General features: G+C 39.9%; 1 protein-coding gene and 1 pseudogene across 2 annotated transcripts in view; one reads left to right on the top strand and one right to left on the bottom strand.

The window, feature by feature from the left end:
• The window catches only part of DCUN1D4 (DCN1, defective in cullin neddylation 1, domain containing 4), a 73436-nt gene that overhangs the window by 24178 nt on the left and 21668 nt on the right, over window positions 1–27590 (bottom strand). For both annotated transcript variants that reach the window (XM_011984310.1, XM_011984314.1), the window contains exons 4-7: window positions 18115–18229; window positions 15018–15109; window positions 6028–6098; window positions 805–896 (exon numbers count right to left, since the gene is read on the bottom strand). In XM_011984310.1, the coding sequence (XP_011839700.1) occupies window positions 805–896; window positions 6028–6098; window positions 15018–15109; window positions 18115–18229 (370 nt within the window). The remainder of the gene's footprint in view (window positions 1–804; window positions 897–6027; window positions 6099–15017; window positions 15110–18114; window positions 18230–27590) is intronic.
• On the top strand, window positions 26719–27218 carry LOC105542661 (annotated as a pseudogene).

The raw sequence follows: 27590 nt of genomic DNA, 5'->3' as shown, positions 1-27590 counted from the left end.
TGCACAAGGCAAATACATAAAACCACTGATTTTTCTTATCCTGGGTCAGGTTACACAAACCAAATCTTTATTAATTTTTTAAATCACTGGAGTAATGAAGTTTTAATTTTACCCAAAGCTAAAATCAGAATATATAAAGAGATATCAAATATTTTAACTTACAAGTTATATGTTACTCAACTTTTTCTCACTAACTATAAACCAGATGCCAGTAAGTCTTTGCCTTTTAATCTCTAAAACTGCACCGTCCAACTCAATAGCCACTGGGCACATGTGACTACTGAGCACTTGAAATGTGGCTAATACAAATGGAGATGGACCATAAAATACATCCCAGATTTTGAAGACTAACCATGAGAAAAAATAACATAAAAATATCTCATTGACTTCTTAAAAACACTGATTATATGTTGGAATGAAAATATGCTGGATTGTTTGGGGTTAATAAAATAGATTAAAACTGATTTTACCTGTTTCTACTTTTACATGCGGCTATCAAAAAATCTTAAATTACATAGGTGGCTTTGTCATATGAGAAAATGTTGGTCTATTTCTCTTGGAGAGAGCTGCTCTACAAGAATACCAACACACTCTGTCTCTCCACATACACGTATAGACAGTTTATAAATTCGCCCAGAATAGTCCTCAAAATGGGTCTTAGTCTTTACATCCTTGGCCACTGAGGAAGCTTGGCCAGACCACCTGACTTCCTTCCACTCACTCAATCACCTGAAACCTGAAGTCCCAGGAAGAGGCAACCACCTGGGAAGGGCAGGGACCCCACGAGTGCAGCCTAGGACTTACTGGAGAGAAGTCATTCCTTTCAACCACTCCTGCAGAGTAAAATAGCCCATGTTTTGTGCATCCAATTTCCAAGCTAGGACAAGCATAACTACCTGTTAAAAAAATACACAATTAAAAAAATATATTAGACAAATTAAAAAAGAACAAACAAACAGATCTGTCATTAATACATTAACGTTTTGCCAAATGCGTCTGTTTACAGTAGTTCAGTCACTGAAATATGAGCAGAGTTAACTTCAAAAATGAGTTCTAGTTTGGCAAATATCCAAAAAATTTGACAATATCGTCTGCTGATAAGAGTTTGGAGAAGCATGTATTCTCCTGATGTACAATAGTGGAGGTGTAGGGTGATCACTCTCTCCAGAGGGCAGTATCAAATGTAAAACCAGTTATTGACAATTCCACCTATGGAAAGTTATCTTATAGGTCTACCTGTAAACAGACACAAAGATGAATAGTCAACAGTATTTACTGCAGTACAATTTGTAGCAGTTAAAGACTGAAAACAACCAAATGTCCATTAATAAGGGACTGGTTAAATACTTCTTTGCTGAATACATTCCATATAAAGGAATACTATGACACCACTAAGATGAACGAAGTAGAACTAGCTGGACAAATATGGAATAATCTCCAAGATGTATTAAGTGAAATAGCAAGGTGTAGAACAGTGGATTAAAACATAACAAGGTGGACAGGAGGAGACACGCAGTGGAGTTGTAGCACATACACTTTAATGTTTGTGAATTCACTATATACACTGGTTGGAAATTATTTTAAAGTAGTCCCACATTCCACTTAAGACAGCACTATGCCTGGAATGGGCCCAGGGTCTGTGGCATGGTCCCATCACTTGTAAAGGAGGGTCAGGCCCCCAGGTGCCACCTGTGCTTTTGTGACTCTTCTGAAACCATGCAGGTTTCAGAAACGGTGACAACTCTGGTTTATGCCACTGCTTGCTACTGTTTCACTTAGCTATTTTAGAGAAAAGATAGCACAGAGAACTGATGGTGAATTTTAATAAATACCTGAAGGTGTAAAGACAAAATGACATTTCAAAGGTGCACCCAGTTTTAAGCTATCTGAAATGCTACATAGGGACAGGGCTGAGGCCATGTGTGATTGGGACAAGAGGAGGAAGCCTTCCTTCTCATCTACCTCAAAGATGCTAGAAGAGGTGAGAAGTAACTAAAAAAGAATGTCAGTCCTAAAAAGGTAAAGAGGAGGGACAGGGCCTTCTTAGGACCATTCTGCCAGCCACTCTGTAGAACTGGTTATCTCTGGGCGGTCATTCATATATAAGGAACATCCAAGTCCTACAATGGGAATCAGGTACACACTGTTAACAGGCTCTCTCTCTGTATTGAAACAGAAAAAGGCAATGGGTAGAGATATATGTTTCTCCAAGGACTAGGATACCCAACATTGGCAGTTAATTCGATCTCTTTACTTTTAAACCTAAGGCTTCATTTCAGCTACTGAAAGAATCATTCAAAACCATTAAAACACCATCCCTGTGCCCAACTGGGTCAGATGACGGCTGTGGTAAAAGGAACTAGGATGATATAAAAACATGAAACATGAGGCAAGAAATCATTTTTAATGATTTCTGAGCCTCCGAGAGCCAACATGTCCATTAAAAACTCTAGAACAAGAGTAGTTAGGAGATTCAGAAGCTCTTCTTAAATTGTCTGCCAATAAGCTAGGTTGTAGGCTAAAAAATCTCTAGCTTTGTCTAATTTACATCTAGAGTAGTAAGGAGAAGCTTTCTCTTGATGCTTTATGGTTTTCCTCACCGGAAATTAGTATCAGTGAGAACCTACAAAATTTTTAGGATCTTTCATCAAATAAATCAGTACATATGAATTTTTGAAAGTCATTAGGTTGTTTTAGATTAAAAAATTTAGATTACTAGGTAAATCATTAGGACTGATTAGTAATGATTGCTTACAAGGCTAAAACATGATTGTTAAATAGGTTAGAAAGTGGTGACTTAAGAGATCGAGGGGCTACTAAGAATTTCCCAAAACGATGGGGTTACAGTTCTTCAAATTATTCACACATTAGTGGATTTTGTTCTCATCCCTCAGGTGTCTAGGAATTCTGACTCTTGCATATCAATTTACCTAGGACAACTAACCAGCTCATATTTTCGAATGCAAACTAGGTATTCTCAAGCCATCTCTATTCTACTCTCTACCAAAAAGATTTAAAAATTCTACATAAACACTTGTTAAGTTAAAAAAAAAAATGGTGAGGTGCAAGAACACACACACACAAGTATGAATGAAACATGGCCAAGCAGCCAAAACAGATACTCATAATGGGCAAGTTCCTAAAAAAGAGACTTTCATAAGTTAACTAACAAGAAAGCTAAGCACTTAAATAAAGAATTTTGCTGTTATCTTGGTAAATGAACGTAGACTTGAATTTTACAAGCCTGCTTAATTTCATAAGCTACAAATATCAGGCAAGGTGAGGGTTTTAAATACTTTAAACGTGCTTGCCTATCAATGCAGACAAGGCTTGAAAACACCATATTTCACCACTTGTTTTACAAACGTTAATGTCTTTGAAATGGGAATGCATCCACAATTGATATAGCATGTCAGAATTTATTTAGCAACACTTTTTCTTTCTTAGTGATATAAAATAATATAACTTCTATTGGTGACAGCTTGGAATTGAAGTACACACAGTGTAAATATTTGGATAATATTCTTTTTTTTTCTTTTTTGAGACAGAGTCTTACTCTGTTGCCCAGGATGGAGTATAGTGGTACGATCTCAGCTCACTGCAACATCCGCCTCCTGGACTCAAGCGATTCTCGTGCCTCAGCCTCCTGAGTAGCTGGGATTACTGGCACACGTCACCACACCCGGCTAATTTTGGTATTTTATTAAAGATGGGGTTTCACCATGTTCTGCAGGCTGGTCTGAACTCCTGACCTCACGTGATCCACCCACCCACCTCAGCCTCTGAAAGTACTGGGATTACAGACATGAGCCACCACGCCCGGCCTACATACTTGGATAATATGGCCTTTTAGTCTTTAATATGATTCTAAATTTTAAGGCTATTTCTATTCCTACAGAAATGGAGTTCTTTTTGTTTGTTTGGAGACGGAGTCCTGCTCTGTCACCCAGGCTGTAGTGCAGTGGCATGATCTTGGCTCTGCTCACTGCAACCTCCACCTCCTGGGTTCAAGTGATTCTCCTGCCTCAGCCACCCAAGTAGCCACACCCAGCTAATTTTTGTATTTTTAGTAGAGATGGGGTTTCGCCTTATTGGCCAGGCCAGTCTCGAACTCCTGATCTCAGGTGATCCACCTGCCTTGGTCTCCCAAAGTGCTGGGATTACAGGCACGAGCGCCACCACGCCAGTACAGAAACAGAGTTCTAAAGGACTCATAACTACCAAAAAAGAATGACAATAACTATCTTTTATTGAGTACTGGTATTTGGGGGTGAAGAAACTTGAAGAGCTGGGCCTCCCTTTCTTTTTCAGTTAGAATCAACATCAGTGCTCTCCCATCCTGACAGGCTTTTCTGCCTCTGAGACTAAATGCTCAGCTAATCCCTCACATACCAGCAAGCCCTTTGTCTCCCAATCTTCTCAGCCTCTAACTTCAAGCCCAGGCCCTGCTGCCACTCCTCTGTCATATACTTATTACGGTACCCTATGTGGAACCTCCAGAGCCCCTCTCAAGCCCAACTCACTCTCAGCCCTCTGACTACACTGTTTAGAAAACACTCTGCCAAGCTTGGCCCAGCTCTCATAGAAAACTTCCTTCTTAAATTCAATGTAATGGTCTTTTCTTGTGCCTATGGCCCAGTCTATGGTAAAATACTATTGACCCAGGTGTCCCGAAACCTTCATGCCAAGTTGGGTAATTTATTGAAATACCTGAACTGGAATACATTTAAAAACACACACACACACACACACACACACACACACACACACGCGATAAAAATCTATGTAATAAGTGAAAGACATTCCAAAGGCTCTTTAGAAAATTTAAAGCATTGCTGGGGGTCGAGGTAGATGACAGAAGCACAGAAATGGTAAGGGTAAAATAAAAAGTTTAAAGAAAAAAATGTGATTTTTGCTAGTTTCTTTAAAAGCATGATATATATGCCTGGGCAGATGTCTTCGAAACAGCCTGAATAAAGGGAATGATCTCTTGAGATCTCTTCCAGATCATAAATTCATTTAGGGTCTTGTACATATTTGTTAAACTGGAGCTAATGTAATATTAAACTGCATAGTTAATGAGGCAGTGCATGTGTATAAGCATAGTTTTTCATTTTAGTATAAGAAAGGTGATGTGGGAACGGAAAAAAATATTCAACAATAACATGTTAAGAATTAGGCAAAAATAATTAAGCCTATAAAAATCACTCTAATTAAAAATAAATATCTAGGGCTTTTTACATTATAAAAAGCAATCATGGCTGGGTGCTGTGGCTCACACCTGTAATCCCAGCACTTTGGGAGGCTGAGCCAGGTGGATCACAAGGTCAGGAGATAGAGACCATCTGGCCAATATGGTGAAATCCCATCTCTACTAAAATATAAAAAAATTAACCAAGTGTGGTGGCATACACCTGTTGTCCCAGCTACTCAGGAGGCTGAGGCAGAGGAATTGCTTGAACCCGGGAGGCGGAGGTTGCAGTGAGCTGAGATCATACCATTGTACTCCAGCCTGGTGACAGTGTGAGACTCTGTCTCAAAAAAAAAAAAAAAACAATCACTTTCTGAACTAAATTCAATTGGAAGTAAAAGATCTGTGAAAAAGTCTTGATAATTACAATCTACTCAAAATCATGGTGAATAATTTTAAGTCCTACATTGACTCTACATTAGGCTGAAACAACTACTGAGGGGCACGAAGGTACGCAGTGTACAATGTGGCCTCCAGTTGATCCGTCATTGTAGGCAAATGTGGCCACACCATTTTGTAAGCATCTGGCTTACTGTACCTTTTACATACAAGAAATTAAATGAGAGAAAAAATAACTGTAGTTACACCATATCACTTACAAGAATGGAAAATGTGCTTATAAGTCAAACTAGAATTGGAACTTATTTCTTAGATTGCTTCATAAAAACTAACATACCATTAGTTTTTATTTATTTATTTATTTATTTGCTAAAGAACAAAGATTTAAGTCAGAAAAATAATCAACGGATTCACCCAACTCAGTAAGTTAGACTCACGTTTTCTGGTTCAACACCAATGTCTTCACAAAATTTCTCCATGCCTTCAGGGCCTACAACATCATCAGTTCCTGTGAAATACAATCTTATGTAAATTAAATCTGACCATGCACACTACTCTATTACCACTGTAGTAGTAATATACTGTCAACAAGTAAGACTTAAAGGCCATTAACTCCTTTTGGAAAAAAAAAAATCAAGTATAAGTTGAAAAGTATTCTGGAATTCCAGTATCTTTGAAGGACTCTACTTTGTACAATCATTTAAATCAACTTATCACCATGTCCTTCAATCGTTGGAATATGGTATATACCATTTGTCTAAAGTTAAGGCTGAATTCAATTCCTCCTCTTTAAAACAGCTTAATCTTCAACTCTTACTTGGGTAATAATTTCAATACATAAAATAATTTTTGGAAACACAGCAAAGAACCACATAATAGTCTCTATAAAATTAAATAAGAAAAAACATAAATGTTTCTTTTACATAGAAAAAAATCAAGTTATCACTCTGTTCTTGATAAAGTCAGTAAGGTCCCCTTTTTCCGTTCCAGCATTAGCCCTGATTCTTCCTGAAGGAAGCGTCCACACATTCCATCTCTAATTTATCTCCGTTTCACTTTGCAGCCATTGGAATTTGGTTTCTTCTTCTCCTAGCTCTCCACTGAAATTCTTTTTGCCAAGGTCTCTGATAACCCCCTAAATGTCGAATCTAACAGACAAATTCGGTCTTTGTTTTAACTGACCATTGTGTGATATCTGAAAATCTGAAGCAGTTCTTTCTTCACAAAACTGTCTCTTCCCATGACTTCTGGAAGCACCCTCTCTCATCTGGTTCTCCTTCTTCCTCTCTTCTTTTGGCTTCTTTATGGGTTCTTCTGCTTATCCCAGATGGTTAAATTTGATGTGCAAAGATTCATCCTTAAACCTCTTCTAGTGCTTGCTATATACATTATTCTCAGGAAATTTCAACCATACTCAAGGTCTCAGGTCCTACCCAAATGTCTTTCTAGACCACATTTTCCCCTTACTTTTGAACTACTTGCCACTTTATTCACTAGCTGCTCTACCTCCTGTTTAACTGCCGTAACTACAAGCTTCTTCTGCTTCACACCTACTCCTCCTGAATTTCACATTTTCAAACACTGCCTCACTAAAATGGAGCCCAATGTCTCTCCATATCAGGCCTGCTTATCCTCTGGTATGCTGTCCCAGCTGGTGGCACACCCAGAAATAGAAACCTGGGAGTCATCTTGTATTCCTCCTTTCTCCCACACCCAATCAATTATCAAGTGTACTACCAATTTTACCTTCTAATTATTTCTTAATTGTGCCTCTCCTGCACCATGCTCTTTCAAAGCTTTATTCTTGACAACTACAGCAGTCTCCTCATGATTTCCTAATTCCAGAGTCTTTCCCCCTTGACCCATCCTGCAAACAGCCACTGAAGGGATCCACTTCAAACGCAATCCCATGCTGGCTTAAAATCCTTCAATGGCTCCCTAGAGCCTAAAGATAAAATCCAAAGTGTTTGGCTTATCACATAAGGTTCTCTATGATCTAGTGCCTTTCTTCCCTCCTCAGTCTTATATATTTCTAACTGTAAAACAAGTTTCTCAGAAATAAATGAATCAATAAATATTGCCGGATGAGTAAAAATCAAGGTCCAGAAACACCTACTTAAATGTGGCTTCACTCTGCACCACCACCGAACACACACCCAGCATGGTATTACTCTTTGTGTCTCTGCCTATCTTCCTCTAGTCCCCTTCCTGTCCCCTCCTCTCCCTTCCCCCAACTCCCCTGGCTAACTTATTCAACCTTTAAGACTCAGAGCAAAGGGGCAGTCCTCTCAATCTCCCCACCTGCAGAGGCTGGGTCAGGCGGTCCTGTGACCCCTCGCAATGCTAGGAATGGTTCTCACACATTTAGCACACTGCATTCAAAGTCCCAGCTCATCTGTCTTTCCCTCTAAGCTCAAGAGCAGTTCTTTTATTCTTACAAGTTCAGCATACCATCTGGTATATAGTAGTTGGTCCAATAAAAACTGAATGAAGGAAAATGAATGGCTGAATACCAGAATATATAGGAATCGCTCTACAATCCTCCCATACCCTCTAGATCTAGCAAGTCACCAAGTCCAGCAGAATCCACCATCTTAGAATGTATCCATTTCACCGTGTTAGCCAGGATGGTCTCGATCTCCTGACCTCGTGATCCGCCCGTCTCAGCCTCCCAAAGTGCTGGGATTACAGGCTTGAGCCACCGCGCCCGTCTCTACTAAAAAAATACAAAAAAACTAGCCGGGCTAGGTGGCGGGCGCCTGTAGTCCCAGCTACTCGGGAGGCTGAGGCAGGAGAATGGCGTGAACCCAGGAGGCGGAGCTTGCGGTGAGCCGAGATGGCGCCACTGCACTCCAGCCTGGGCGACAGAGCGAGACTCCGTCTCAAAAAAAAAAAAAAAAAAAAAAGAATGTATCCATTTCATTACCATAACATTTACTAGACACATTCTGGAGCTATGCACTGCAGTAGCTGCCTAGGGTGCAAATGGTCCCTGCCCTCCATGAAGGGAGACAAGGCACAGGAGTAACTTCAATACAAAGTAACAAGACTTTCACTAACACAAAGTATATGGTGGCTGTTCTTAACAAAGGAGGAACATTAAAGTCACAAGAAGCTCCTGCTGGAAAGTCTTAAGTCATTTTTCTGCTTCGAATCCTTGGCTCTCCCTAAAGTTCAAACTCAGGCCCTTCCTCATAATCTGGCCAAAGCAAATACTTTTCTCTCCTTGCCATTATTTTCCTTTTAATCACAAATGTTCTACTTTGTTACACAATGTTTTGCTTCATATATTCAAATCTGTTACTTTTTTCTGGGATTTTGTCCCCTTTTATCCCCTTTTTTATATAAATGTATAAACATAAATATAAAAATATAAATTTTTATATAAATATATATATTTTTGTATTCCTACTTTTCTTGATTATCAGAAGAAAACCAAGTAATATTTTAGTTTTGTACATTAATACATAAACATGATAAAAAGTTTCATTTGAAAATAAAAAATAAAGATGTTCCAAAAGTGAAGTTATCCCCCTCTAACTCCTCCCTACTCTGCAGAGACAACTATTTATTAAAGAGCTTCTTTAACAACACTTCCCAAAATAAGCCATCTCATAGAATTGTATAGGCATGGAATGTATACATATTTATTGTTTCTAAGTTTGCCCAGGCATTCTCTCTGGCCTTCCAAGTGTAAAGTAATTTAATCATTTCATCTGCAATAATCATTTCTGTCTCCTCCTTTCAAATATTTACACTCCTCCTTTTTCTTGTCTAACAGCAGTGGCTAGTAGCTTCCAAAACAATGGCAAATAAGAGTAGTAAGAGTGGACATTCTTATCTCATTCTTGACTCATATAGGACATTTAGCATTTTATCATACAATATATTGCCTGCTTTCTTTGGTTTGAGAGTGCATATATCCACATGTGCACATTCATGTATGTATTAGACACACGACACATCAATTCATTCACATGATAAAATATCCAAATAGAGAAGATACAGAGTAAAATAAACAGTTAAATAAGAAAGTTGCCTTCTCCCTTTCTTTACCAGATAGACATGTATCCTCCTGGACCTTTTTGCTATATATGGGCAAATATATACTAAAATGCAGTTTTCAAATTTGTACATAGGTTTGTGAGGTACCTGTAATTCTACACCTTGCCTTTTTCACTGACTGTGTCTGGTAATCTTCCTGTGACAGGACCCATATATCTACTTCATTCTTCTTAGCTAATATTAATACATTTTATGTTATCCCATTGTAAGTGTATATGTGTGTATTTATTTATATGAATCAAAGTTCTTTTCATCATTCTACTACTGTAAAGTATTTAGGCTGTGAGATTAAAGAATAATTATTCTGATAAGGAAATATTCATCTATTCCTATTTTGTGTTGTTTCTAGCAACAGATACTTTTTGGTATCTACTGATATGGCTTATTGAGAAGTAGTTGCATAGAGCTGGGGGCAAGTTACTTTGTAATTCTTTTAAAATTCTCTTTGGTTTCTATTCTTCCTGATTTAAAAAAGCTCTTTCTGTACAACTTAATTTTTTTTTTTTTTTTTTTTGAGACGGAGTCTGGCTCGGTCACCAAGGCTGGAGTGCAGTGGCGCAATCTCGGCTCACTGCAAGCTCTGCCTCCTGGGTTCATGCCATTCTCCTGCCTCAGCCTCCCGAGTAGCTGGGACTACAGGCGCTCACCACCACGTCCGGCTAATTTTTTGTATTTTTTAGTAGTAGAGACAGGGTTTCACCGTATTAGCCAGAATGGTCTCGATCTCCTGACCTCGTGATCCGGCCACCTTGGCTTCCCAAAGTGCTGGGATTACAGGTGTGAGCCACCGTGCCCGGCCTGTGCAACTTATTCTTGAGCCTAGCAAGCCATCTGCATTTGCCATGCCTCTGCACAGGGCTTGGGTGTTACCCGGCTTCGCCTCCCCCTCGTGCATCCTCCAACTTGGCTGCTGCCGTCTCTTTCTGTCAATATTCACTATAAAGATAATGTTTCTCACTTATTTGCCTGTTTGCCACATGGGAAAATGAACTCTGAGCAGAGTGCTTCTGCTGACTGCACCCCAGACCTCAACAAAAGTCTGCTGAGGTATACTTTGCAGGGGTTATGTAAGTTATTCATGCCATTTCTTTTTTCCCAATTTTATACAGTGTTGTTGTACTACTTATATATACGCATGTCTGTGTTTTAGAAGAGCAAGATTTTAGAGTATAATTTGCAATGGCATGACTGTCAAAAGTAATATCTTATCCAAAATAGTTAAAATAGTTTGCCAATCAACATTATTTAAATGCTACCAATAACCCTGCCATCTTAACACTTTTTTTAAGAGATGGGGTCTCACTATATTGCCCGGGCTGGTCACAAACTCCTTAGCTCAAACGATCCTCCTACCTCAGCCTCCCAAAGTGTTGGAATTACAGGCGTGACCAACTGCGCCCAGCCCTAACACCTTTCTTCTCATCTTTCCCATGCACACATTTAAATCTAGTTGTAATCACATGATTTGTTGGGATTCTAGTTGCATTTTACACTAAATTTACCTGTAGAATTAAGGTAATTACCTCTGTCAAGCAAGCTAACAAATATGCCACTGGCTAACACAAAGTAGGTTAGAAGTGAAGTTTGAGTTTTTTTTTTAACTTATATCTAAAATAATAAGCTATAAAATGCCCTAGGTGACAAGATACTGGAGGTACATCTGGTAAGGCTGATATATTGACAATAATCCAGAAAGAAGTGGTCCTTCCACTTTCCCTGCCATCTTAAGCAGGGGCCCCTAACTAAAGGTATTTGACCTTTTCATGATGGCCCCATAATTACAGCACGCCACATCACGGAGGCAAATGGGGCCCACATGGTCTCTTTGGTAGTTTTTAACATCTCTTCCTTCGCTATCAGACCAGTTTATTATTTGTTACAACTGTCCGTGACTGACTTTATTTCTGGTAAACCAAACAATTCTGCTATAGAACTTAATCCAAAATAGACTAAGGGCCTACAGTCAGAACTTGTAGAACTATTATGACCTATGTATATGAGCTTTGGTATAACTGTAAAACCAATGTTGGCACCTGTGTATTTGGTTTAATTCATTATTCTTAGATACATTTCAAAAAGTGGAAGTTATTAGATAAATTATGTAAACTGGTTGCCTTCATTCTTTTTTTTTTTTTTTGAGACAGTCTCGTTCTGTTGCCCAGGCTGGAGTGCAGTGATGCAATTTTGGCTCACTGCAACCTCTGCCTCCTGGGTTCAAGTGATTTTCCTGCCTCAGCTTCCCGAATAGCTGGCACCTCAGGCACATGCCACCATGCCCGGCTAATTCTTTGTAATTTTAGCAGAGGTGGGATTTCGCCATGTTAGCCAGGATAGTCTCGATCTCCTGACCTCATGATCCACCCGCCTTGACCTCCCAGTGTTAGGATTACAGGCGTGAGCCACCATGCCCGGCCTGGTTGTCTTCGCTCTAATGAAACAAAATGGGAGTCCAGGTTCAGATCAAGGTCTAAATAAACACTTCCCCTGAACCTCCCAGCTAATCCTTTCTGAAGTCACAGAGAGCTAAAGTACCAAAGTGCAAAAGGGAGTAAACCTACAATCAGAGAACAGGAGGAAAAGCCCCCAGCGAAGGACGGTTTATTTATTACATTTCTGGAGATCAGAAATTGAGCTGGTGGAGATTTTAGAAAGTGAGAAGCTGCATTCTAGAATATGCAGTGGACGACTGGGGTTAACTGGCCAGACATAACCTTGGAGGAGCTGGGCTCAGGCCTCAGGAGCCACGTAAAGCAGAGAGCAAGGTACAAAGTGGAACTGAGAATGCTGGAAAGAGCTGAAGGTCCATCCATGTGAAATAATCACACACCAGGACCCTGCTGCCCCTCCACTCCAGTGTCCTCCAGATTAAAAGGCAAGGAGTCAGCATTTATCCTCAGCCCAAACCAGCCTGCTCTCTTCTATGGAAAATGAACATGGCTCAAGTTCACTTATAAGCCCTCTTTGTGCTGGTATCTAGGGGGCCTGTGGTCTCACAGCCTGCTCCCACAGACTCATCCTACAGCACAACCTGTTAGTCACACTGTTTCTTCTCCCGATTCATTTTTCTTGACTAATACTGACCTACAGTTTCAGTTCATGTGGTTGAGAATACACAAAATGAAAACACATGCCAATGGGGCTTTCAGTTATTCCCAATGCCAGTTATTTTCCCCATGGACAAGCTATAGCAAAAGGGGGAAAAAGGGATGGCTAAGGGATGAGTTAAAATGAACGACTTAGCAGGGATTTCAAGGAACCTAAATAATGTAGCTTCATCTTTATGTCCAAAATGTCACCTTTCTGCAGTCAGAGAAAGACAAACAAGAAGAAAAGTCATCCCTTGCTATTTTCTTAGCTTCTGTTATGGAAAAATCTGTTTGCTTATAAAGGAAGGTACACCAAAAGATCAGAATAACTATGCTATGGTGATGGGATTAAGTGTACTTTTTCTTTGTTTAAAATTTCCTTCTAATAAAACATTTTCATAACAATAAATGTGAATCAATATAAGAAAGCAAGAGATCTTCATAATCAATGTGATAAGAATATGAGAATGCTCTTCATTCATTCAGAACCTATTTACAGAATACCTGGCAAAGTGTCAATTACTTTTGGTTTTTGGAGACAAAGTCTTGCTCTGTCACCCAGGTTGGAGTGCAGTGGTACAATCTCAGCTCACTGCAACCTCTGCCTCCCAGGTTCACGTGATTCTCCTGCCTCAGCCTCCTGAGTAGCAGGGATTACAGGTGCATGTCATCACGCCCAACAAGTTTTTTTGTATTTTAGTAGAGACGGGGTTTCACCGTGTTGCCCAGGCTGGTCTTGAACTCCTGAACTCAGGCAATCCTTTTGCCTTCGCCTCCCAAAGTGCTGGGATTTCAGACATGAGCCACCGCACCCAGTTGTCAATCACTTTTACTAGAAATTCTAAAGGTTTCCAAGAGATTCGGGTTCAATGAATCAAACAAATTCATGTTTGTCTGTAAACATGAAAACAGACAAATGCTAAAACCATCTATGTGTTTGCACTAGTGTCCATGCCTCGCGAACAAAATCCAGATCAAAGTTGTTAAAGGAATGACGGAGAATTCATTAGAAAGATGTTGGGGTAGCTCACAAAAGTCCAAAGAAGAACTACAGGAATCGGAACTGTAGCCTCTCAAGTCCTCCACCAGAAGAGAAAGACATGCTCCTCCCAGCTTCAGTCTGAAAACCCCTGGGAAGATTTGTCTGACTGTCCTGGCCTGGGTTATGTGCCAGTCACCTAGACCAATCTCTGCAGACAACAGGGGCAAGGCTCTTATCACAAAAAAGGTTGGGTGGGAAGAGGAGAAAAATAGCCAGATCAGGCTACAGGGGGAATTCCTCATTTTGATACCAACAAAAGGGAACCAAAAAAAGTTATAAACACTATCCTGTGAAGTACAGAAAAGGCTACTAAGTTAATTAAGGGTTTAAAAGATGTATAGAGCATGTTAGATAGAAAAGTGGAGAAAATCACTTCAGGCAAAAGCACAGGGAGTTCACTGTCTTTTATCCTGCAGATAGCAAGGATTTTTTTGGCCAGGAGATAGGGTTGGGGTTGGAGGGGAGCGGTTGGGGTTGTTAAGGAATGCATGTATGATCTGCTCAGCTTAGTTTTAAAAAAATAAGACAACAGTGGCACATGGCAGGCTGTCTGGAGAAGAGATTGATGACAGGAAAATTGGTTTGAAGGTTGCTGGAATAGCCAGTTGGTAAGTTATAAAAGAACCTGAAGTAAGGTGAAAAAGAAGAAAGGTGAAAGAGTCTTCAGCTTGAGCTTGTTTGAAAATTTTTTCTTTTTTACACCACACAAAGCCACAATAACAAATAAGCCCCAGGTTGCAACATTATATTACCCAACCAATTATAGTAAGTTGTAAAAAGACAGACTAAATTTAAGACATTTTAAGTGACAAAGCAAATGTTTTCTGCCAAATGATCTTTCCAAATAGAAACACTTAATATAAAGAAATTTCACTGCTCTAGGGGTTCAAAGCAGCAAAGCTTATTTTAACACAGGTGCTTTGACCAATACAATAATCACCCACTATCAGCATTCTAAATAGTTTTCCTAGCAATCCAAAGTACTTCTCCCAAGTCATTTCATGTTTTCAGTTCCTTTCTAGTGTTCTGAATTATTTGGCTTAGCTGCTGGCTATAAAAATAGGCCATTTGGTGATTTGTTAAAGCTATGTCCCTCTCTCCCTCTAACAGGGACACACACACACACATACACACACAAATTTGAAATGTACACATTTTTAAATTCTTTAATTACTTCTAAGGTACTCCTTATTGTCATAAGGATCAGTCTTAGATGATACAAATGATTACCTACCTGCATATTCATAGAACCATTCTAAGCACCTTTTACTTGAAAAGGCTTCTTCTTCAGTCTTTATTCTAGTTGAATCATATTTTCTATACATGCTAGAAATTGAAAAAGCAGTTTTAAGTTATTTGAAGATACTGAGTTCTTTTAAGTAGCAGATAATTTATATTCTTTTACCCAAACCAGACATCTATTCAGTCAGTATTTTAAGTATACTTTAAACATTTTATTTCCTGCATTTGCAGGCTTCAGCTTTTAACTACGGAGTTTAAACACATTCACTCCTAATATAGAATTGGTAAGCACTTAATGTCAGTTTTTCTCTGATTAAGAAATAATCAGTAAGAACTGAGCAGAACAGGTATTTGATATACTCTCTTCTACCTCACCAGCCAGAACTAACTACAAAATAATGGTGAGATACGGCAAGAAATGTCTAAGGTGTTTTCCGCAATTAATAAGCCTACAACTCATGTCTGACTTCTGTGTCTTACAAGTTAGGCTGGGCACAGAACACAGTCTAAGGAAGAATCTCTCAATATTAGACAACTCAAGAGAACACTAAGCAAATAAAAAGAACATCAAATCATGTCCAAGCTTCCAGGAAAAAAATAAACTTTGATGTAAGGCTGACAAAGGCAATGTCCCTTGGGTGGTTTCTTGATTAGTATAACCTTAGAAACCTCAGGAGACAGAAGTATAGAGAATCCAGCTTCTGCCTTTTTCTTCAAATTCTAGCCTTGTGGACAGCCCAGCATAAACTGGAGAACTGAATCAGGAAGCACAGCAGCCTCCTGTTGCAAGTGTGACCTTCCACAAAAATGACATACTCATAATAACCAGGGGCTGAGGAAGGTAGGAAGGTGATACTCCCTACATGGAGAGGGAAAAGGAGGCAATAGCTTTAAAATGATGATCTGGATATAAAAATTGTAAGTATACACATTTTTGTATCCCTTATTTATAAATTACCTAGTTGTGTATATAAGCATTTATAAATACAGTTTTTATTTATACAGTATGTAAGAATATGAAAATAATATTCATTCATTCCCCAGTCTATGCAGGGGACTGGTTCCAGGACCCCCACCTATACTCAAATCTGCACATACTCAAGTCCCCCAGTCAGCCCTGCAAGACCTGTGTATACCAAAAGTTAGTGCTCCATACAGGTGGGGTTTCACATCCCTCAGTGGTATATTTTCTATCTCTGTTCGGCTGAAAAAAATCCACATAAGTAGACCCGTGCAGTTTAAACTTGTATTGTGCAACAGTCAACTGTATAATTCTTTTTTATTGAACACTGATTCATGATCTAGACACTCACCTGATTATCAGTATATACCTCTGATTAGTTTCTGGGTTTTAACACCAAAAAAAGAACATAGTTATAATAAGGTGTTAAGTTACTGAAACTGCAAACCAGCAGTTCTGTATTTCTTCTATAAAAGGTAGCCATACCACCTGGAAACAAAAGTGGATAGCGGCCAAGTGTTCAAATAGATATGTTCTAATTCTGGGCCCAGGCATTCCTATTTCAGCTTGAAGCCTGTAACTGGTCAATAACTTGGAGACACTATATTAATTATTGAAAAATACATAAAAAAGAACCCAGAGTATACAATGTAATATCATTCAGCAAATAAAAGGAATGAAATACTGATATATGCTATTTCAAGCAAGAATCTCAAAAACATCCTGCTTAGTGAAAGAAGCGAGACACAAAGACCATATCCATAAAACGGAAATCTGTCGAGACAAAGTAAATTAGTGGTTGTCTAGGGCTGGGAGTGACTGAATGGGGATTAGGGATCTTACTGGGATAATGGAAATGTTCTATAACTGGTTTGTAGTGATGGTGTGCACAACTCAGTTAACTTAATAAAAATCACTAAACTGTGCACTTAAAATGGATGAACTTTATGGTATGTAAATAAAGTTGTTTATAAAAATAAAGTTGTTTATAAAAGAAAGGGCAAGAATGAAATTCAGAAACTGCAACTATACTGCCAGTTTCAAATCTGGCTTTATCATACTATATTTTATTAGACTATGGTGAGAAAATACTAAGTGCTATAAAGTCACAAAATGTTGTGTGATTGTCAGAATTTAACAATTCTGACAGTAACATCCATACCACCAAAAAAGTATCAAAGTAGCCTGCCTTTGTAAAGTTGAAAAATCACTGGCCTAAAGATTGCTGGTGATTATTTTCTAAATCACTACTAGCTTCTTTTAGATAATATTTTCTATTCATTTGAGATATAAACAGTGACATTATTTTTACATTTTCAGAGTCTTTCTTATTCCTCTGAGTTGTAGTATACAAAGAATCACAGCTCGAAAGAAACAGAAAAATCCCACTTAAATTCCCTGGATTAACAGATGTGGAAATTCAGGCCCATTAGTGATGTGACCCACAAAGCCAGAATGGGGAAAGATGGAGAAAGGTAGAGAAGACTAGACAATGATGTTCGTTCATTGTTTCCAAAACAAGGAAGAAAAAACTACTTACTAGACTCAGGGTGAAACAATAAAGATGTTTGAAATAAATGAATCTAACATGCCCTTGGAGTTATCAAAATTAGCAAGTTCACTTATCTGAAAGAGAAGCAATTTAAAGAGTCTTGTTTTTCACAGTTCTATCAAATTCTCATCCATGTGAGAATAAACCTCAGCTTGGCTGATATTCTGGGCAGGCACAGACCATTAAGTACAGGCAGATCTCTCCAGCTCTGTGGTTGAAGTGAATGAGTGAGACCCGCTTAAAGAACAAGAGACCAATTCTGTGGTCCTCAGCAGGCACAGACAGTAAGGCTTTAAAAGGAAAGAAATCAACTCTGCACCAGTTTTGGGCGATCAATGGATTAAGATAAAACTTTAACTTCTAAGAATTCAAATTACCAAATTTGTTTTTTTGTTTTTAAACTAAAACACAAAATAAATGTGATCAAATAATTACATTTTGAAAAATTGACTGGCAAAGCCAAAACAATATTCCACTTAACATCTGCACACTTAGAAGACCCATACTAAATTAGGTAGAAATGTGCATCTTCGACATATGTATCACTGATTCTGATCCACTGTCTCTACATCATACCTATCATGTCTACTTTTCTTGGCAGATAAATCATCTCCAGAGGCAGGTCTTCTCTTTTTCCTTGGTGGCATCACTTTATTAAAGCAGTCTGAAGAACTGCAAGACCGCAGACTTCCTACAAAACAAATTCAAAGAGCACAAAATTAAGGTATGCTACATCCTAACTTCATACTTCCAAAGAACAGTATTGCTAAATTAAACACTTCCACAGCTTGTATTGTAAAGAATTTAGATGTTAAAGAAAAGATGGGCTTTTAGTTCCTTTTTGAAAAAAATGTTATGGTCAAGAAATAAACCTAGTGATGACACAAATAAGTTAATACGTCCACCAACCCAAATCACACTAGAAATAGAAGTTATTATAATTTCAATTTACTCTCCAAAAATACTCATCTAAGTCATTTAACCTTTCTGTTTCTCCTATGTCAATGTTCTCTCAAAACGAACTACAGAGGTAACAGGTCAGCTCAACGAGTAACCCTGACTCTAAAATACATGTAGGCACAACAGTCCCAGTACTCTTAACCTTCAAGAGATACCTGATTTAAAAACAAACAGGATTTGGGATTTTTTAAGCAGAAGTCTGACATGACCTTCAGCAAAATGTCCACAACAATTTTGTTTATTTCTGCCACTTGAAGATTTTGCCATGTTCAGTCAGGGTTTTCAGTAAGGAAACATAACTTGCATTTGGTAATTGTCTGATATTAAAATGTAATAACAGATAATAATAGCCACTGAACACTTATGGAGGTGGAGGGGGGTTAGGTAAATGGCAAAGCTCTTGCTTCAGGCTGTCTTAAATTATAAATTACAAGACAACTATAAGATGATTAAAATACCCCATCTTGGTACAAGTGCCCTCAAATATATTATGTCATTTGGTTTCTACAATAATCATGAATGACAGGCAGGGCAAAGATAATTATTTCTACTTAACAGACAGGGAAAACTAAGGCTTAGGCATTCGAGTGACCTCCTGAGGTCTCAAGAGTGAAAAGTGTTGAATTCTGAATCCCATGCCTTTCTTCCTTGCACAAGCCCTTGGCTGAAGACCCACAGCTCTCAGGGAGTGATGACGACAGGAGACCGTGAAGGGTGCTGGGGACTGAATGATCTGCAGTCAATGAGTGAGTTTCAGTTCTTTACCTATGGGGTTCTATCAGTCACTAACCTACCTGGGGTCTCTCATTCACCATTTGAAGAATAAGAATTGTTATATAGCTACCTCTCAGGATTTTTATGAAGGAAAAAAATATCCATTCAATAAGTGTTTAGGCACCAAGTGCTGTGTTCAGGTGTTGCTGAAATAAAGAAATTGGTTCTGAGCAGCACCGTGGAAGGAGGCATGCGCACTGACCTTATGGCGGCCTTCAGCATTCACTGAACTCTCAGGACACGATTCACCAGCATGTAACATATTTTAACAAACAGGGAAATCAATGCAGAGATAGATTGAGTGACAGCTGGAAAGCAGCACGTAAAGCCAAGGTATGAACCCAAGCAGCCCAGCAGCAAAGCCCAAGCTCTCAGCCACCATTTGCTGCCACTTCTATGAGGCCATAAAAGCGGAAACTGGGAAGCAGAGAACTAAGGACAGAGCCCTGGGAAAAGAAGGTAAAACCTAGGCAGGGAGGAAATCCAGGAGAGTGTCATGTCCTGGAAGCCAAAGGAGGAGAGCATGCTTTGAGAAGGGAGTGTCCAATTGCAGCACAGAGGTCAACTCAACTAAGGAGTGAAGGTACACATGAGATTTAACAATCAAGTACAGTGTCCATGGATCGGTGGGAGTGCAGGCCAGATTGCAACGGGCTGTGGAGAGAAGTGAGGTGAGGAAGTGGACACAGTGAATGTGAACAGCTCTTTCCAGATACCTGCTCTGAAGGCAGAGAGAGCTGTCAACAGCCAACAGTCACAACCCTGCTAAGAGCAATGATCAGAGCTGAAACCCATTTCCCAGTTCATATCTGGGTTTCTATCACTGTGCTAAGCTCCTGGGGTGACATGCTTCAGCAACATAACAGTCCAAAGCACCTTTTCCATTATAAATTGTGACTCTGGCCCAGATGAGGGTCCTTCCCAGACCCCAGTCTTGGACAGTGCCCAGGCTCAAGGATCCTGCCTGCTCCTTCAGCACACCACCAGTTCAGGTCTAAACAGATGACCCTCAGTCAACATTCCTGGGGACCCAACCAGGCTCTTTCCTTCCAAGGATAGGAGTAGAGGGCTCTTCAGAGACACTAGGCACCCCCATATCTCTCTTCCCACACCTGCAATGAGAACTGGAAAAGAAAGAATCAGGGAGAGTGCTGCCTACCACCCCACACACCCCATTCATCTTCCCTGTAAAATGTTGCCCCGTTCACAAACACCACTAAAGCATACTAAAAGGTCCAAAGAATTGCAGTGATCCAAGCTTCTGCAGATTGCCAACATACAAAAACAAAGATTTATTCATATCTATTAATGCCCTAGGGCAGGGCTTTCAGAATGAAAAACATGCCCTGCTCAGCTGTAAAGCGTGTTATATTGCCCAGAAATGAAGAGTCTGTCCTGATCCTCAAGGCTGGCGTCTCCCTCCTTAGTGGTATATGTGGGAATAAAAGACATTTTCTTCCAATAGCAAAATCATGGTTTGGTTCTTAGCTTCTGGTCTAGCAGTAACCCCTCCCCTTCCACATGTGCAGAACACAGAAGAAAATGCATTTGTCTCCTCAATCCATAAGAAGAGAAACACTGTTTAAAATACTGTCTACACCAATATTCACCAATAAAAGTTCATTCATTAGCTCCTCTACCACCTGCTTCTTCCTAGACACACACTGGTACAACATTTGGTTTCCACTGAATCCTACTTGTCAAGATTAGCATGTTTTTGGTAAATACACAAACATCATAAGTTAACTAACATTTTCAGCTTTCTCTTATGTTTCTTTCTTATTGATAAATGCTTTCTATTAAAAGTTTCACAAATACTTTTTTCTTGTGTCTGTGGAAAACTTACTCATCTTTGAGACCCAAATCATCCCAGATTAGCAAGTGATCTGTCATTTATTAAATTTTTTATCTCCTAAGAGGCATGACTTTTTTTTTTTTTTTTTGGTAAATCTCTCCACTCTAATCATCAGCATAAGCAAGTGACAGTTAAGGGGTCATTTTTTCACAAAGAAACTGTGTCTATCCACCTGCCCCAACAGTCATTTAAGTTCAGGCACTGACTCGCTGACTCTCACACAGCTGGCTGACAAGGAAGATGAAGCAAACTCAGACCCAGGAAAGGGAAGGGAATTGACTGAGGACGACACAGCACAGCTGGTCAAGGTAGAGTCTCCCTGGAACCCATTCAGGCTACAAAAAAAGCAACTTTTTAATGCTTGGGAAAACAACTTTACTTAAAATAGTAATTTGCCAAAGTGAACTAAATCAACAAAATACACAGAAAACACTCAATTCAAGTCTGTTTGCCTCAATCCTGCTCCCCCAATAGTTGCAGGGATCCCAACTAAGCAAGAGCAACAACTAGGATTTCTCGAGTGTACATAAAATGGCACATACTGCTTTACGGGGTCCTACTTGGTTCATTTGTGCACACTCATCATCTAATACAGTATCTTATTACAGTAATAATAAGATATATCATTACTGAGTCATACGGTAAACTCTCAATAAATATTTGTTGAATAAATGCTCCTAAAACATATATAAATCAGATTCTGCTAAAGAAAAAAAAAAAAAGTACATTTCCAGAGACTTAAAACACCTATGAGTAAATAAAACACCATCATTTCATATTTATTCCCCATGTGTCACTAAAACAGTTAACTTTAAATTTCTTACCAGATAGGATTTTTTAAAAGACATATTCAATGAATGTTTGCTTCTTAAAATAACTCTGTGATGTTTTTATGATAAAAATACTTAAATAGAAATAATTTCTACAAATTTGTATTTATTTGTATCATTAAATTTAGACTTCACTGACTCAGAACTTGTATCTTTGCATTACTTGACTTCACAAGTTTATCTTTAAGCTACAAAAAATATACAAATAACATAAACAAGAATGTTATGGAATATTTATCTGCTTCAGAAAATGAGCTATTTTAACCATTTTAAAGTACCTACTTAGGTACAAACATCTGGCATTAGAGGTAGAAGCAAGACATTAAGGCTGATGTTTTAGTGAATCTGAAATCAATCCTCCTATCATTAGAAGCTCTTTCTTAATGTTTTGGTGTTTACATGACACTTAGGAAAGCAATCAAAATTGTGTGCAATTTTTGCCCAAAGATTACTGTTTAAGTTCAGGTTCATTTCTTTTGGGTTCAGTATTTCAAGAGAACAAATTAAATATTTTTTAACGGACCCCATCTGATTTCAAATAAATCAGTCAACGAATATAGCTTTTCTTCCCACATTAACCAGAAATACTGCCAACATTTTTTTCAACAGGTCTATCCTAGTATTTATGACAGAAAGTACATTTTAAAGGGCAACTTGAGTTCATCTGGTTCAGACTAAAGGCCCTCTATCATCTATCCAGTTTGCTATTTTCATAATAATTTAATTACATAGCACATTTTTCTTAACGAATAGTGCCTAAATATGTGATTCACTTCCTTTTTTTTTTTTTTTTTTTTAATCTTTCTGCTCCGTGGTCCTCAGGTAAAAAAGAATACAAGAGGTCTACAAAATTAGAGAATATTTTTTACTTCTCCAAACTTAATACAAATAGATGTGCCAATACAAAAATCTCACTGTCTCATGTTTCATTTTAGTGAGCTGATTGTATCATAGCCTTGTTTCATTTACTAACATTTTACAGAGTTCATTCTGCCACTTTAGTACTTTTTATATAGCTATTTCACCTCACTTTTCATTGAACAATGTCACAAAGATAGTTATTTAAGTTGATAAATAGATTGCCTCTTAAGATCTTACCAGTAGCTAATATTTTTATTTCATTTTCTTGAACAGATCATTGAACTGCTAAAGACAAAAGAATTTTTTCCTCTCTCTAAATACTTCTGACATCTATCATCTTCATCCTTACTCATTTATTTATTTATTATTTTTTATTTTTTATTTGAGATGGAGTCTCTCTCTATAGCCTAGGCTGGCGTGCAGGGGCGTGAGCTCAGCTCACTGCAACCTCGGCCCCCCGGATCCGGGTTCAAGCAATTCTCCTGCCTCAGCCTCCCGAGTAGCTGAGATTACAGGCATGCACCACCATGTCCAGCTAATTTCTGTATTTTTAGTAGAGACGAGATTTCACCATGTTGACCAGGCTGGTCTTGAACTCCTGACCTCGTGATCCACCAGCCTCGGCCTCCCAAGGTGCTGGGATAACAGGCGTGAGCCACCGTACCCAGCCTGATTGGTTTTTTAAAATTCACTACTATTTTGTGCTCTTTCTCCAAGAGTAGCCACTAATTCATTCTGTCTTTTTCCTTTTGGTGGGATGAAGACTGGGACACACAAAAGAAAGGCATGAGAGGAGGCAGAGCAGGAAGATACCCAACCTCTGTGACTTAGGTTTGGCTCTTCTGCACACAGTAGCATTGCCCAGACTACTGTTAGGTCGAGAGACTTAAAGAAGTACTACAATGACTCAACTTTCTCAGATTTCTAAACATCATAGATTTTATGTTGCTCAGTTTTTAAAGTATACTCTGTTGGGTACAGGAATCACAAGCGATGCTATAACCAGATGGGAAATGTTAATGAAGTTGACTACTCCAAGAAATTACTAACTGACATTGACTGGGCACTTACAAGGTACCAGGCAATAAACCAGCACGTCATACTGATGGCAGCAGCAGCCGCCTGGAGCAATCACTGTCATGAGGTGGGCTGCAAAGGAGGAGGAGCAGCAGGTGCTGCACCCTCCACGGAGCTGGGAACAGGCAGGAGCCCCACCCCGTTCTGAGCTGTGGGGGCAGGAGTCTCGCCCTCCCGGCACAGCTGCAGCCGCCCAACCATGGCTGCAGACCCAGGCATTCCTGCACTCTCAGGGACTGGGAAAGCTCCCTGCCCCCACAGCCTCAGAAGTGACTGCTTCTACTTCCTGGCATCTCCCCACTCCAGGTGCCTTGTCCAATATCAGAATAAAGTTGAGGCTGAGCCCAGGCACTGCTGTGACCTAACCAGGTGTGCACATGCTTGGGGCAGCACTAACACACCAGCCCCCTGCCGCCTCAGCCCCCTTCAAACTTTGGGCACCAACAAGCATGAAGGGGAGGCTGGGGGGTGCTGAGAGCAGCTTGGTGCAGACCTGCAGGTGCCGCTTGGCACAAACAGCCTGAGTGCCATGGGCACCATAGATGGCAAGCTGATGGCAGCAGGAAGCAGACAAGTTTCTGGGCAGAAAGGGGTGGGTCCCTGGTAAATCCCCACTTTCAAGCCTGGAATGGCCTGAAGCCTGGAGGCTGGGCTGCCAGTTCCAGGGACTAGAGTGAGAACTTATTTTGCTTTTTCCAGGCCAGCTCATGGCCACCCATGGACCAATCAGCACGTGCTTTCTCCCCTCTGAAGTCCATTAAAAACCTCAGACTCTGCCAGACTCGGGCAGAGGACAGGACAACCTGCCTGCAGATAGGAGCTACTCACTCCAGGTCTCCTCTCCGCTGAGGGCTGCATAGATGTCGGGATGACCTGCCTGCAGAAAGGAGCTACCCACTTTGGGTCTGCTGAGAACTGTTCTGCCACTCGATGAAGCTCCTCTATACCTTGCTAACCCTCTAGTTGTCTGCATACCTCATTCTTCCTGGATGTGGGACAAGAACTCAGGTTCCGCCAAATGGCAGGACTAAAAGAGCTGTAACACGAACAGGGCTGAAACACACCCCTTGCCACTTGCCACATTGTGGGCGGTGAAGAGAGAAGAGCTGCAACCCTTTGGGGAGCCCAGACCTAGGGGATCCTTGAGCCAGGGCTGTGATACCCTTTTTGGGGTTCTGTGGTTCCTAGAATCTCCAAGCTTCTGGGCGCCACCTTGTTCCCCTCATCCAGGTGCAGGTGCCCACAGAGGAAGCCACATGCAGTACATCTGGTCCAGCTGCAGCCTCGCACAGAGCTGGCGCCTGTACTAGCGTCCATGCTGGCACCCGGCGCTACTTGCCCCACTGCAGCAGCCAGCGTGCCTGGCTGTGTGCAGTGATTGGACCCGGTGCTCGCTCGCTCACACACTGCTCGCCACTCCGTGCCTAACTCGCACTTGGCAGGTGTGGGATCCAGGCCAGTAGTGCGAGCTGAGTGCAGCCTGCCTGGCCAAGTGGGTGGAAGGAGCCCAGCAGATACAGGCAATATTCAGGCAGAAGGTGCCACCAGCCACAGAATTTTCCGGTTGGCGAAGCAACACCCAAGAATCCCATGAAAAGTACTCCCAGTATTAGACAAATCCACTGTAACCAAAGCAAAAGTGGAGGCATGAGTCCAAGTATACTTTCATTTAACTGAATTTCAACTGCCACACTTTGGGTTAAATATTTACATGCAAAATTACTATACTAACAATAATTATCTAATTTAAAAGTTCAAAAGTAACTATTAAAATTGGTCCAAAAGTTATATTCCTGCATTACTGGCGGTGGTTAAAAGTTAAACACATACGTGTACATAAATCAACAGAAGGAAGGAACATATTATAAAATATCCATTGATTGGAAAATTACACAGCCATTAAAAAAGAAAGCAGATACTTTATAAATGTGTTAATATGAAAAGATCTCGAAGACATACTGAGTGAAAAAGCAGTAAATGTAAATATACACTTGTATTTAAGGAAAAAAATACATCATCATCATCATCATAATTTGATTAACAAACAGAAGAAACTTAAGTTACCTCTGGACTACTAGTGGGGGATGGAAGCTAGGGGTGATAAACTGGGGCAGAAATCTTCACTTTTTGTTTTATATTTTTTCAATACTTCTTTCAAAACCACAGGGACATACTGCTTTTAAAATTATTAAATAAATTGATTTTGACTGTCCTTGAGTTGATCTATATTTGCCAATACGGAAGGATCAGGTGAAGGGACCCTTAGTACCCCTGAACTCCTAGAACACTCCTAGCGCAGTCTCTGCCCCTCTGTCTCACTCCTTTCCCCCGGAAGAAGGAGTACCTGATCTAAGTGCTGAGAGACTGAATGAGCAGAGAGCCTAACCCCTCGAACTCCCTTTCAGATCTGCCTGCCAGTGGAGCAAGCTGAAAGTCATAATGCAGGGTGTGAAGGGTCAGCAGGTGTGCTGGCTTGTGCTTATGTAGTTGTGACAGTGATTCAGGTGAAATGCTGAAAGTCCTGTGCATTCTTGCTGCACATCTAAGTTGTGTTTTCAAAAAACACTGTTACTTCAGTCTCCATCTTACACCTAATTTTCAATTGATTTTGAATCAATTTAGAGGAGAAGGTGGGGACAGTCCTAAATCTCAACAGCCCCCAAAATGCACCATTAAATGAAAAAGAAAAACACACTATAACATGTACAGTATGATATCACGGGATGCTAAATTAAAAACCACTACTATAAACATATATGCATGCATACAAATGTGAGAAAGGATCCTGCACCCTCTCATTCCCTCGGCTCTCTCCTTCGCTCACCTTCTTGTACTGCCATGCCCTTCTCTAAAGAGATACCTGCCATTTCCCCTGGCAAGCTCTCTGGCCTGTGGAGGAGGTCAGCATGCAGCTCTGCCTTGCCCAACTCTCCAAGCATACTACAGCCTGACCTGAAGGCCTGCACAGGCTGCAGGCTATGACCTGTACAGTGCCTATGATGATATAATACCACCTATGGAGAAAGTTCTTGCAAACAGACATTTAGATAGCTCCTCCTTCCAGGTGTTGTGGAAGAGTAGCTCCACACTGGCTTGGCTGCAAAACACTTTATAGATGTAGGAGGTGGTGTCATAGAGGAAGATTACAGAGGAAATGTTGGTGCTGTACTGTTTAATTTTGGCAAAGAAAAGTCTGAAGTCAAAAAAGGTGATTGAACTGCACGTCATCTGTGAACAAATTATTTACCCAGAAATAGAAGTTCAAAGCTTTGGATGATACTGAAAGAGGTTCAGAAGGTTTGGGTTCCACTGGAAAGAATTAAAACTTATGCTAAGAATAGAAAATAAGAAATCATACCTTTTTCTTAAAAAATAAAGAGTTTTTGCTTTGAAAAAAATGTCTGAAAGAACCAATGTTAAACCGTGCGCTGGCAGATAGTGATAGGATTAGGAGACATAAAAGACAACTGTCACTTTTCACTCTATTTACTTTTGTGCTATTCAAAATTCCCCAACAAGCACTGCTATGGCCTCAATGTTTTTGTCCCTCCAAAATTCACATGCTGAAATCTAATCTCCAGTCTCTTGGTATTAAGAGGTAGAGTTGGGAGGCAATTAGGTCAGGAAAGTAGAGCCCTCATAAATGGAATTAGTGGCCTTACAAAAGAGGTCTGAGGAAGGTGCTAAACTTCCAG

Source organism: Mandrillus leucophaeus, unplaced genomic scaffold (genome assembly GCF_000951045.1).
Source record: "Mandrillus leucophaeus isolate KB7577 unplaced genomic scaffold, Mleu.le_1.0 Scaffold1060, whole genome shotgun sequence".
NCBI classification, from domain to species: Eukaryota; Metazoa; Chordata; class Mammalia; order Primates; family Cercopithecidae; genus Mandrillus; species Mandrillus leucophaeus.
Note: the sequence above shows the minus strand (reverse complement) of the source record. Positions and strands in the feature narration are given on the sequence as shown.